The 12,797-nt window shown below is 36.3% G+C and overlaps 1 protein-coding gene across 3 annotated transcripts in view; it reads right to left on the bottom strand.

The window, feature by feature from the left end:
- ABCD2 (ATP binding cassette subfamily D member 2) overlaps positions 1-12,555 on the bottom strand; it is a 100,701-nt gene extending 88,146 nt beyond the window's left edge. For all 3 annotated transcript variants that reach the window (XM_053557615.1, XM_053557614.1, XM_053557617.1), the window contains exons 1-3: positions 11,431-12,555; positions 9,708-9,888; positions 496-617 (exon numbers count right to left, since the gene is read on the bottom strand). In XM_053557615.1, the coding sequence (XP_053413590.1) occupies positions 496-617; positions 9,708-9,888; positions 11,431-12,369 (1,242 nt within the window). In that variant the 5' untranslated portion in view covers positions 12,370-12,555. The remainder of the gene's footprint in view (positions 1-495; positions 618-9,707; positions 9,889-11,430) is intronic.
- Between the last annotated feature and the right edge of the window lie 242 nt (positions 12,556-12,797).

Genomic DNA, 12,797 nt, shown 5'->3' with positions numbered 1-12,797 from the left:
AACAAGTAATGCAACACCAGCCTAGGCAACATGGCAAGATTTCATCTCTATAAAAAACATATATAAAAAAAAAATCAGTCAGGTATGGTGGTGCATGCCTGTAGTCCTATCTACTCAGAACACTGAGGTGGGAGGATCACTTGAACCCAGAGGTTCCAGCCTGGGTAACAGAGTGAGACCTTGTCTCTAAAAAACAGAAGAAGAAGGGCGGCACCTGTGGCTCAGTCGATAAGGCGCCGGCCCCATATACCGAGGGTGGCGGGTTCAAACCCGGCCCCGGCCAAACTGCAACCAAAAACTAGCTGGGCGTTGTGGTGGGCGCCTGTAGTCCCAGCTGCTCGGGAGGCTGAGGCAAGAGAATCGCTTAAGCCCAGGAGTTGGAGGTTGCTGTGAGCTGTGTGAGGCCACGGCACTCTACCGAGAGCCAGAAAGTGAGACTGTCTCTACAAAAAAAAAAAAAAAAAAAACAGAAGAAGAAGAAAGAAGTGCAAATACCTCTTTATATGAAGACATAATCCTTTCAATAGCATCAGCTCCTGAGGCCAATAAATTTCGAGCAGTGGTAAAGGTTTCTGTCCGTTCGCTAACCATAGCTTGTTTTGGGCCATCCTCTAGATCTAAAAGCAAATTACAAAACTACTGAGTTTTTTCAAGTAACAAAATGTTTTATTTCACACAACTAAATTGTGGCTAAAACAACCACATATTAATTTTTCAGTAGTATTAGCAATTTTCTAGAGATACAATAAATTATTTAAAATATAATATTTGTGCCAGATTTTGTGAAAGCTTCCTTTTGTTTAATTATTTTTCTAAAAGGAGATTGAGGATAACTAAATCTATAGGAACTGAGACCATTTTCATTTCCCATTCTTTTGACCCTTTGCATATCCAACTTTCTGCTCTTAGCAGGGAGCAATAAAATGCTACTAGGCAATAAAATATCAATGATCTGGCCAAAAAATACTACTACCCTGAATATAAACAAACATTCATGGCTGGTCTCTTTAAAAGAAATGCCACTATAGTTTCAGCTGCCTCCTACACAGGCGACACCTGTTAATCCTCTGGTATTTGCATATATAATTTCTTCTACACTTGATCTTAGCCAAATGGCTGGGAAGTGACACATAATTGCTTCCGACTTTAATACACATATACTTCCCTTCCTTTTTTTTGCCTCTTTCCTCCATCAGGAGTTAACCCTTATAGTACAAGTTTTCCTTAAAATCCTTATCTGACTCTTTCAGTGGACTGTAATTTCCTTGAAGGTCAATATTGTGTGCTTTATTCTTTATTTCTAGTATTCAGCATAGGGTTTAGGACATAATACTCCTTAATGTGTATTGAATGAATGAATGAGTGAATGGACAAATGAATGGTGAATATCCTAAAATACTGTTAATGTAGAATTACGGCTAAGAGTAAGGAGTCAGTCAGATGAATCCAGTTTTACTACTTACAGGCAGGTAGTAAGGTAAGTCAGTCAAGATTTTTTTTATCATCTCTACACCTATTTTCTCATCTGTAAGATTAAAGACATAACAGTACACATTACACCATCTCAAAATACCCTATCTCTTGTGGTTATAAGGGTTAAAGGCGAAAATCTAATGAAGTATTAGTCCAATACATGGCCCACAGTAAGTGCTCTAAGTATCAGCAGTCATTATTTTATCTAGTTATCATTGCTATTATTAAATATCCACTCAGTTTTAGTCTTATTCTTCACAATTCTCTTCTTTAGGTTGTTTCATTATCGTTTTCATCAATTTTATTCTGTATTTGATCCTTTTGTAGATTATCTTCAAAATTCCAAATTAGATATAATTTAAAGAAGAAATTAGCAATGGTATCGATAGCCACAGGCCCATTTTGATCTTTATTTCTCTCCAATTTATCTCGCAGGTTTTCCCCCATAACAATGCAAATTTATAATTTATACCCATAATTATAAATAATTTATAATTACTAGATATTTTATCTTTATTTGCTTATGGACAACTAAGCTGATTTTGAAAGAGATCCATGCACAATATAAAGTAAAGTGACCCAGGAGATATTTATGGAATACCTAGATGTACAAGAGATTAGGCAAGATACAGGGATACTTGTGATTTTTAGACTCTTTCCTGAGGAAGCTTATAGCTTGGTAGAAGAGAGGAGGCAAGCTCCCAAACAACTACGCAGGGTAGCCCATGTTGAGAATTAATATGAGCTGTTCAGAGGAGGCAAAATACTCTGTGGAGGGTAAACTTTGAGGGATTTTGAATAATTTCAAATAATGCTAATTGAATGACTAACCAGGCAAGCTATAATATGGGCTGGTGATAGGCACTTCCTTCACTGAGTATCAGAATCCCATGAGTTCATGGTGATCTTTTACCATAGTTAAATCAGTTTTCTCTGAGCCTTATGTTTTAATCATTGCTCTAGAAAACTACTGTTAGTTCCCTCGAAGTTAGTTAGTTTCCTTGAAGAAGAAGGAAAAAAAGACTGATGAACACTGGTCTAAGTGAGGAGTGAAAGACATGATTGGATAAATAGACTGGGAACAGAATGTAGATATTCTTACAGATGTTTAAATGTGTGATAAAATTTAGATAGGCACGCACGCACACACACACACACACACACACAATGCACCAAAATAATGAGTTGTTAAATCAGCTAAAAATAGTTTTGGCTCATAGCGAATCTAGCTGACTATCTAAAATAATTATGAGATTTCATGAATTTGGGTTAAAAGGGATTTGAATGGTAGTTTTCGCAGACAGACTCTGTTAAGAAGGAAAAAACATTTGCACAGATGGACTGGTGTTTTATATGGCATGGTAATTTCCATGTTGCTTTGGCAGATTAATACCACAGGGTTTACTTCATGATTTTAGCAATAAAATGACAAATAGCTTCCCACAGATTTCATGTGACTTTTATTTCTTCTAGTCATTCTTTGGCAGGTACTGTGAGATCACTGCCAGAAGTATTTTGTCATGCACACAAATAGCCAACTGCCTGACCTTTGTGATAAGGCCAGATTCCTTAATGTCACAGATATAAATCTGTGACCTAGAATACTAATCAGCATAGGTCAACACATTTTATTGTCCTTGCCAAATATTTTAACTACTCATGTCAAAGTTCTTCACTGGATTTAATACTTCATATTGTACCTATTTTTTTTTTTTTTTGCTGCTATGGCTCTAATAGTAATAAGTATATGCTGAAAATTGGTCACATCTCTTGCTATTTCACTGAAAAGGTGAGAAAGAACTTTAAAACTAAGGTTATATCATTATACATTTGGCGTAACCCTTAGTACTGTACAACATGAAGAATGAACCCTAATGTAAATTGTGAACTTTGGTTAATAATGTATAAATATTAGCATCTCAGTTATAATAAGTGTTCCACACTAATATAAGGTATAAATAATAGGGAAAACTACAGGGAGGAAGAGGGTATTTAGGAACTCTGTACTACCAACCAAGTTTTTGCAAACCTAAAACTACTGTAAAGAAATAAAGTATATTAATTTTTTAAAAAATAAAAATGTAAGTCTTTCAGTTTTTGACTTATAATTTGAGTTTAATTTTTGTCTTTGTCATCATGACAAGTCTCAACGAAACTTTATGCTCTGGATCTATCTCATACCACACATAAATATCAACATCAATTCTAAATGGATTGAAGATCTTAATGTTAATGAAGCTGTTAATGTTAATGTTAATGAAACCAATGAAATTTCTAGAAGATAAAAATAGGAGAATAACTTTTTAAACATTTTTTTGAGACAAGTTCACTTTGTCACCCCAGCCAGAGTGCAGTGGTACCATTATAGCTCACTGTAACCTTGAACTCCCAGGCTCAAGAGATCCTTCTGCCTCAGTCTTCCCAGTAGCTGGGAATACAGGCACATGGCACTATGCCCCACAATTTTTTCTATTTTTAATAGATACAGGGTCTTGCTTTTGCTCAGCCTGGTCTTGACCTCCTAAGTTCAAGCAGTCCTCTTGCCTCGGACTCCCAGAGTGCTAGAATTATAGGTGTAAGCTGTTGTGCCTGGCTAAAATACCTTTAATAACTTGGGTTAGGCAAATATTTCTTAAACAGGACATAGAACCACTAGCCATACAGAAAACTCTGGATAAACTGAACTATATTAAAATTATGAAGTTCTCTTAGACACCATTAGGAGAGTGAAAAGGCAAGAGGAGATATGTGTGTGACGTGTGTGTATATTATATATCTGACAAAAGACTCATTACACAATGCATAAAGAACTTTTACAAATCAATAAGAGAAAACAGGTAAGTTGATTTAAAAATGAGCAAAAGACTTACATGCATTTCATAGGAAAGGGTAGCCAATGGCAATAAACAGGTGAAAATACTTAACCTTATTAGTCATCAGAGAAATGCAAATTAAGACCACAATACAATACAACTATATACTCATAAGAATGTCTAAAATGAAAAAGACTAACAAAGTCAAACATTGAAAGAGTTGAGGGGGAGCTAGAATGCTTATACACTGCTAATGGGAATATTAATTGAAAGAACTTCTTTGGAAAACTGTTTTACAAAATCTAGTGGTTCTACTGCTAGATAAGTACCCACAGATACTCACATGTGCCCTAAAAGATATGTGCAAAAATATTCATAGCGACACTCACCCAAACCGGATAAAATCTAAATGTCTATTCGTAACACAATGGATAAAGTGGTATAGTCATGCAATGGGATACTATATTTTGAGTCATGAGTTTTCATTGCTACCTTTATTTTTATATTTTTCAGAAGCTCATAAACACAATGCTGAGTTTATGATTGTGCCTTTGTTGGCAGATATGTTGTACTTAGCAAACTTACACCCTTTAATATTCGTATCTAATTAGAACTTCAAAAGTAGGCCTTTGGGCTGGGTGCAATAGCTTACCTCCCAGAACTTTAGGAGGCAAAAAAAGGAGGATTGCTTGAACCTCCTTTCACACACACAAGTTCAAGACCAGCCTGGGGAACATAGTGAAATCAAAAAATTTAGCTGGACATGGTGGCAGGTGCCTATAGTCCCAGCTACTCAGGAGGCTGCGGTGGGAGGATCCCTTGAGCCCAAGAGTTTGAGGTTACAGCAAACTGTGATTGTACCACTGGGAGACAGAGTGAGGCCTTATCTAAAAAAAAAAAAAAAAAAAAAAAGAAAGAAAAAAAGAAAAGAAAAGAAAAAGCATGCCTTTGGAATGTATTGATAATTACTACTATATTAATTGGTCAACAGGAGTGTACCCAAACTGACCCCTAAAAATATAAAATATTTCAGTAATTTGGTAACTTTGCATTGTTAAATTATGTAATATATGAGACATAATAATGCAGCAGAAGCTACATATATAATCTTGTTAGAGGCACATTTTAGGAATCAAAATGGTCCTAGGGTACAGGCAGGGTTCAGTTCCACTCCTGAGAGGAGTGTCTCCCAGTTGGCACTTCTGATGTACCACTTCACATTCGCAGATCACAGATATGTGCACGTTATTGGCAGTGCTAGTAGCTTGGATGCTCCATTCTCTGCCTATTAGGTGTCTGTGATAAAGTATGTCAGAGAGGACCCGTTCGTAGCTTCTCCAGCTTTGCCTAGAACTGCTCTTGATATTAAGAGAAGAAAGGTAACCACTAATGTTAAAGCATCAAGATTATAGCTCTCAGGTAAGCATTTTCTTCAAGCAATTCCAGTCTTTCTCTTAATATAAAGAAACGTAATATCCTTTAAAAATAATATATAAGGGAGAGGGGATGTGGGTAGGTTGGGTGGAGGGAGGATAATCCGTGGGACCTCGCCTATGGTGCATGTTGCAAGGGTACATGTCAAATCTATTAAGAATAGAGTATAAATGTCTTAACACAATAAGTAAGTGAGGTGAAGGCTATGTCAACCAGTTGGATGTAAGCGTTCCAAATTGTATATAAAATCAGCACATTGTACCCCATAAATGCATTAATGTACACAGTTATGATTTAATAAAAAAATTAAGAGAAAAAATAATATATAGAAACTATACATAACTACTTCAATGCCTCTTTTTCAACCATTTGGTCCCATGATTACCTGGTTCCAAACTTACTCAAGTGCCTTATAGGATAAGTTACAAGGTAGCTAGTATGTAGGCAGGAGTTACATAATGCCACCCATCTTTAGGGCTTCACTACCTACCTGTGTAACCTCAGGCAAAGCTGGGTATCTAGATGACCTGTAAGCTCCTCTTCTAATGTGAAAAGGCATGTTCTACATGAAATTTTATACATGAAAGTAAACATAATTTGTCCTTACTGTAAGATTTCACTTGAAGTTGTCAGTGGATGGTACAGCAAATCTACTACAGAACTTCTTCCTTTCCCTTCTGACAAAAATTGTGATTCTTACCAGCATTTTCACCTGTGACTTCTTAATCACTTTCATATTCTTTGGTCCTTTAAACTGCAGTGATCATGCCAGCAAGCATCTATTGATCATCTATGAGCCAAGCATTATTCTAAGTTTTACCTATATGATCTTCCTCTCTGCTAATAACAAATCTGCTACATTTTTGAAATAAGGAAATTGAAGGACAAAACGGTTAAATGATTTGTCCAAAGTCACAGCCTAGTAAACAAAAAAGCCAGCATTTGATCTCAGACAATCTGACTCAGGCCCATAGGATAGGAATATAATAAATATAAATAATTGATTCCATTTAAGTTCTTCTTGCCAAGGGCTGTTTCAAATTACATTACACACGTTATGGGTAATTTCGCAAAAATTTTGGAATGTATATGTATATATATGTGTGTGTACATATATGTGTATGTGTGTGTGTATGTGTGTGTATATATATATATGTTTATTTATTCCTGTAGTTAAAATAGGAAAAAGCAAGCATATAAAGTTTGTGTAAATTTTCCAAGGATGGATAACCATTAAATAGCAGAGCCAAGATTAGAACAGTGGTCTGCTTCTTTCCTTATTCTATCTTCTTCCCTCCATCCCATTTTTCTTCTTTTCTCTTTGCTATTCCTTTCTCACTCACTTCTTTTTGCCTTAAACTTGTACATAGCATCATGCACTTATCTCATCTCTAACATAAGAGATAATTAAGGCCATAAATGTAAATTAACATTGAAGATTAGAATGCAAGCATATGGTATGCAATTCCAAGACCTAAAACTTCAAAGGTGTATCATTATGTAAAAGAATAAATTCTTTTGTTTGAATAAAATTATTTAGTATTTTCACGTGTTGAATTATTGTAGGCCAAATGTATCTAGTAAACATATAAATATGCAAACACATAAACATAAATACATACAGTAACTTTAGATATTATAGATTTTGAAGCACACTCTGAAATAATGTTCTTTCATGTGACTTCTTTTTTTCCTTCTATGAAATCCTTACTTAACTTTTGTCTGTATAAAAACATTATTTTTTAAAAATCTTTCAAAAATACTTTGTCTGACTTGCATCATTGCGATTATTACAGTTTCAATCTAAGTTTGTAAGACTGTTTCTTTAATTTAATATGGCATTTTTAGGGTTTGTAGGATTTATTTTTAAATGTCTTACTACATCTTGTTAAGTAAGCTTGTTAGATTCATTGCATACATTGTTTACTTCTTACTGGTCTCTGTGGGGTTAATTTGTCACCTTTAATAGCTGCAATTTAGCTGTGCTATGTTGAACACTTCAAGGTTTTCTAATAAGACCAGTGTGTCCAAGCACTGGCAGAGCTACACCACAATCTTGTTATTAGGGTTGTCTCCAATATACATTATTTTGAAAGTTTTTAATGAATATTGTTATTTTAGTGAATAACTTTTGTGACTATCTGATAATTTTGAAAATTCTATTAATAAAACTAATCTTGAGGCCATAGGTTTTTAAGTCTCCTTAAATCTAATACTCTTTTGCAAAAGTTATTTATTCCATTATTAAAGGATTATGTCTAAAATACTATCATTAACTATGCCTTTTGCAAACTTTTAGTGACACTTTTTAAAGTAAATTTTGAAATATTAAATCAGATAAAATTCAGTTTTCTCAGTAGTCTAAATATACTGTGTGTGATGGCTCAGTTATGTAGTACAATTGATATGTGTATAGTACTTAACAAAAAGAAGGACTGAAAAATATAAATTTACTAAACGAACATTTTCAGGTTGAGAATGACTCAAACAAAATGTTTTGTAGAACATGGAAGCACTGTTTTAAAACATTAACTATTATATTTTTTACCTTTTTTATTACATAACTACAAACAAATAACTATTAATCCTTACTTCTACACCAAAATAACTGTAAAATAGAGTAAATTCTGTTACATTGTTCATAGTGTTGCCTTTTGTTTTCTAGGTAATGATTGTCATCAGATATCAAGTACAACATATTCTGAACTTTTTTTTTTTGTATTCTGTACTTTATGAACATTATCTTATTAAAGCCTCACAAAAGCCCTCCGAAGTAGCCTTTCTGATCTTTATTCCACAGATGTGAAAAACTCAAGGTTAAAGAGTTTAATTAATAGGACTAAGAGTTAGGAAGAGGGGAACCAAGAGGTGAACAAATCTCTCTGACTACAAAGCTGGAGCTTCTGTTTTGTCTAACTCCTTCTATACCAAAGCCAATTTTGGTCAAGTGCTTTTTTTTTGCAGTTTTTGGCCAGGGCCGGGTTTGAACCCACCACCTTGGTGCCCTACTCCTTTGAGCTACAGGCGCTGCCCTGGTCAAGTGCTTTTTAAAGAGAGTGAGAAGAGGGATGGTGCCTGTGGCTCAAAGGAGTAGGATGCCAGCCCCATATGCCGGAGGTGGTGGGTTCAAACCCAGCCCCTGGCCAAAAACTGCAAAAAAAGAGAGTGAGAAGGGGATGTTTTATTTGGGGCAAAGAGCAGAAAGTGCCTCTTCTTCAATTAATTCCCCTCTGTTCCAACCAATTAAGACCCAAACTTCCATCCAAGGATGACCCAACATTTTAACATTGTCTTCCTTGCACTCATCTTTTTTAGTTATTCCAAAAGATAAGAAATGGTGGTAAAAACTGCTGAGACAGTGATAGGATAGGATATGACAGCTGACAGCTACAGCATGGCAACCTTCACCACTACAGCACCACCGAGCAGCGCTACATAGGAGTTTATCTGTACTACTCACAAGTAGACGAGGCCTTGTTCCATGGCATTTTAGCACTCCCTGAAACAATATTCATTGTTGCCTAATGTAGTCAGCAAACTTTTCAAATCACAAGTCAGGGCAAATTTAATTACAGAATATTTATAGACTAAATGTATAAAATATGCAGGACTAGAGTTTAGAACATATGAAGCAAGCCTTTGTTATTCTCTTTCTGAAATTATTAACTTATTTTGAGATTAAATGAAAACTAGAGAATCATTCCATATTAGGCAGTATAATTAAAACTCCTCAAGGTCAATTCCCAGAAATGCTGGCTCAGAGGTCTCTGAAACATCTCAGAACTAGAAAGGTCTTCTGAGCTACTCGTCTTCCTGCATACGCTGTTCTTACTCCTGGACACTGCAAAGTCTGCCACTGTCTCTGACCACTCATCACTATAGAATAATGGCTAGGTACACCATTTCACTCACACAAAACTGGCAAAGGACACCTTCAAGACAAATAATGTTAAAAATACATTTGAGATTAAGCATAAATGTCATTACCACCATCTGCAAAGCCAGTTGCAGTAATAATAGGGATAGCCACCATAATTAGTCCGCTGCTGCTCCAAACATACTTCATCAAGAACTGCTCTATCATGATGTACCACAAACGTTTGGATAAAATGAGGTTCATCTGGTCTGCTAGAGCTTTGTAACTTTTCTGGAGTTGCTTCATTTCTACCTAGAGAGGAAAAAAAGCAATAAGAATTAACCCAGCATGAGCTATAAAAATAAATATTGCATGTGCTTGAGGACTTTATTTAAAGACATGCATATATTATTGTTTTACTTGGCATAGCATTATCTATGAACTTTAACAACCAATAAATACAGATTAATAGCAGCATTAATCATTGTTTAGTTTTAGTCATGTTTGCATTATCTAAAAAAAACCCTTACACTACTTAGTGAATATAATATTAGGTATAAATGCAAATAGGTGATTTATAATTATTATTTCAAAATTATATGCATAATAAGATATTAAAAATAAAACTATATTCTGCATGAATATACAATGTTAGAGCCTTATCCTTATTGATCACATCAAAATATCTGAAAATAGACATGGGACACACATACACATATGTAGACTCCACTTTTGAATTGACTTAATAATTTACTGGATTTTGTATTTTATGCAAGAAACCTACGCACACTATAATTTACATCATTAAGTTCAATGATTCAAGAAGAATTTCAAATCAATGCGATTAATACAACTAATACCAGTTTCCAGTGAGAATAAAAGTCCTACATTTGCTGTAAATTTTCATCTTCAGGTTGGTTGGTTCTGTTGTTAAAAAAACTTTGATATTGATGTTTTTGAAATTAAATAATTTTGCTTGATGATTAAAATGCCATTGTCAACATCAGAGTACTTTATACATTTGCGCAGTCATTTATATGAAGATTTCAAATACATCATCTTCAAAATTTCTGTTAACTTTCATATTCTGAAATTCCTTTCATGCACTGTGCATATATTAACTTACTGTTGAAAATCTTTACTATTTAAAATAACACTCTTGAGCTCCTTTCATCCTCATTTCCTCTCCGATCTCAACTTTTACTTCAAAGCTAGACAAAACTTGATTTCACTACCTCTTTTTATTTGTGTCAAAATAGGGTGCTGAACATGATCTAAGAGTAACGGAAGTGCCATTTTGTGAGACACCCTCTGGTGCTTTTTAAAACTGAGGACACTCCATATGGATCAGACATGCATGCACAACTGTCAATGCTGTCTTTCAAATCAAAGCGTAGGTTTTTGTTTTTCTCTTGAACAATAAAGGAACAACAACAAAGAATACCATCCTGAGTTTTCCATCTCAGTGAAAAAGTGTTTACTCTTAGGTTTCTAAATATATTATTTTCTTCCTGTGCTCTAGGACCACCTCTCAAGTTAGAATTTCAGTTTTAAGAAAATGCTGTAGAGATGATTCTGAGCATATCTGAGTGAATGAGGCTAGGTAGATTCTTTTTTAGAGTGCTGAAAATGGTACTCTCATGAAACTTTAGAAAAGTTTGCACTGCCTAATTCTTTAACAGCTTGTGATTAAAAAGGGTAAGGAAGCATACATTTTAATACAGGTTTAGATGTCAGAGGAATCTAAGACGCTAAAGAAGTGGGTCCACGGACAGTACAACAGATGGCATCTAGCTCTGCAGTGGCAGCTTGAGCCATCTCACGTTTCACTCATCACCTTAATTTCTATCTTACCTTATGTCCTCGGTAAAAGGCAATTTCTTCCACATTGGCGATAATTCTAGAGTGCACATACCGCAAATAGCCTTTTCTATGAGCTTCTTCGGCCACCAGCTTGCCAAATCTGGGAGAGCAGGCTTTCAACACTTTAGCGGTGGCATACACCACCATTCCTGCTAGCAGGGTGGGCCCGATGGGGCTTGCTCCTCTGGACGTGGCAGTCTGGATGAGTGTGTAGGAAGTCAGGATTACATCTAAAATAGGTTTGGTCAGATTGGAATACAGGTGAGCCACAGATTGGGAGAACATCATAATATCCTCAGTAAGAGATTGGTCCGGGTTTGCCAGCCTCCCATCCATATTGATCACTTTATAATAAGTCTGATTTGTAAAATAGGTTTCATAGGCATGGTCCACTAGGCGAGTTCTGAAGGCCAAAGCCAATTTGCACTCCAGGTACCTTATTGCACTGTTGACGAAGGTGGCAGGAATGGCTATCATAAGCCACTTGATTAATTTGATGATGAAAGTCCGAGGCTTCTTTTCCACAATGCTTTTCACGATTTTTCCATCCAGACCCGCCACATAGATAGACAGAAAGGTTCTTGAGATTAGAGCCACCGAGTGCAGGCACAGCCACCCTGTTTCAGTGGTCACAAGTTTTGGAAAGAGAATTTTCCGAAGTTCTAGTAGCTGTTTGAAAAAATCTGCATTCACTCCAGGCGATGTTTTTTTACAAACAGACTCGGTGCAATGCAGTATTTCTCTGTTCTCTGCAGTAGGGTAAACTGTTTCTTTTTTCTTCCTGTCCCCAGTTTGCTTTAAACGTCTGCCAAGGATGGGATAGAGGGTTTTCAGAGCATATGCCGCAGCCACCAGGCAGGCAGCCCTCTTAGCTGCACCGGATCTGGTCCACTTCACTCGATCAGCTGCTGCATGCAGCATGTGTGTCATTTTCCCAGTTACACAAATAGGTTCCGCCAAGAATTCGTTTTAAAAGAACATGCTCCACAGAAATCCCCAGTAAATGTTTCAGAAAGTCCTACAACGTTCCATGGTCTGCAGCGTTTCTCTCCTGTTTTGTTTTGTTTCGTTTATTCTGTTGTGCTGTGACAGATGCAGCAGAGCTCCGACTCCACCGCATCTACTGGGGCTGACTCGCTCCGAGTGCGAGCTGCGCCAAGCTCCGCCCCCCCAGGCCGCTCATTGGCTGCGAGGACGGTGGGACCTTGGATTCCTCGCCGCTCGCCTCCGAACCTTGAAAATGAGGAGAGAGCAAAACGCATTACATCCTTAAACAGGAGTTCAGAGAGTTAACTGTCTATTCTTGGCGAGGTCGAATCAGGCCAGCAGCTGGCGAACAAAACCTAGCTACTGAGCTT

This window comes from Nycticebus coucang, chromosome 12 (genome assembly GCF_027406575.1).
Source record: "Nycticebus coucang isolate mNycCou1 chromosome 12, mNycCou1.pri, whole genome shotgun sequence".
In the NCBI taxonomy this organism is placed as follows: Eukaryota; Metazoa; Chordata; class Mammalia; order Primates; family Lorisidae; genus Nycticebus; species Nycticebus coucang.
This window is presented reverse-complemented; position numbering and strand designations above follow the sequence as displayed.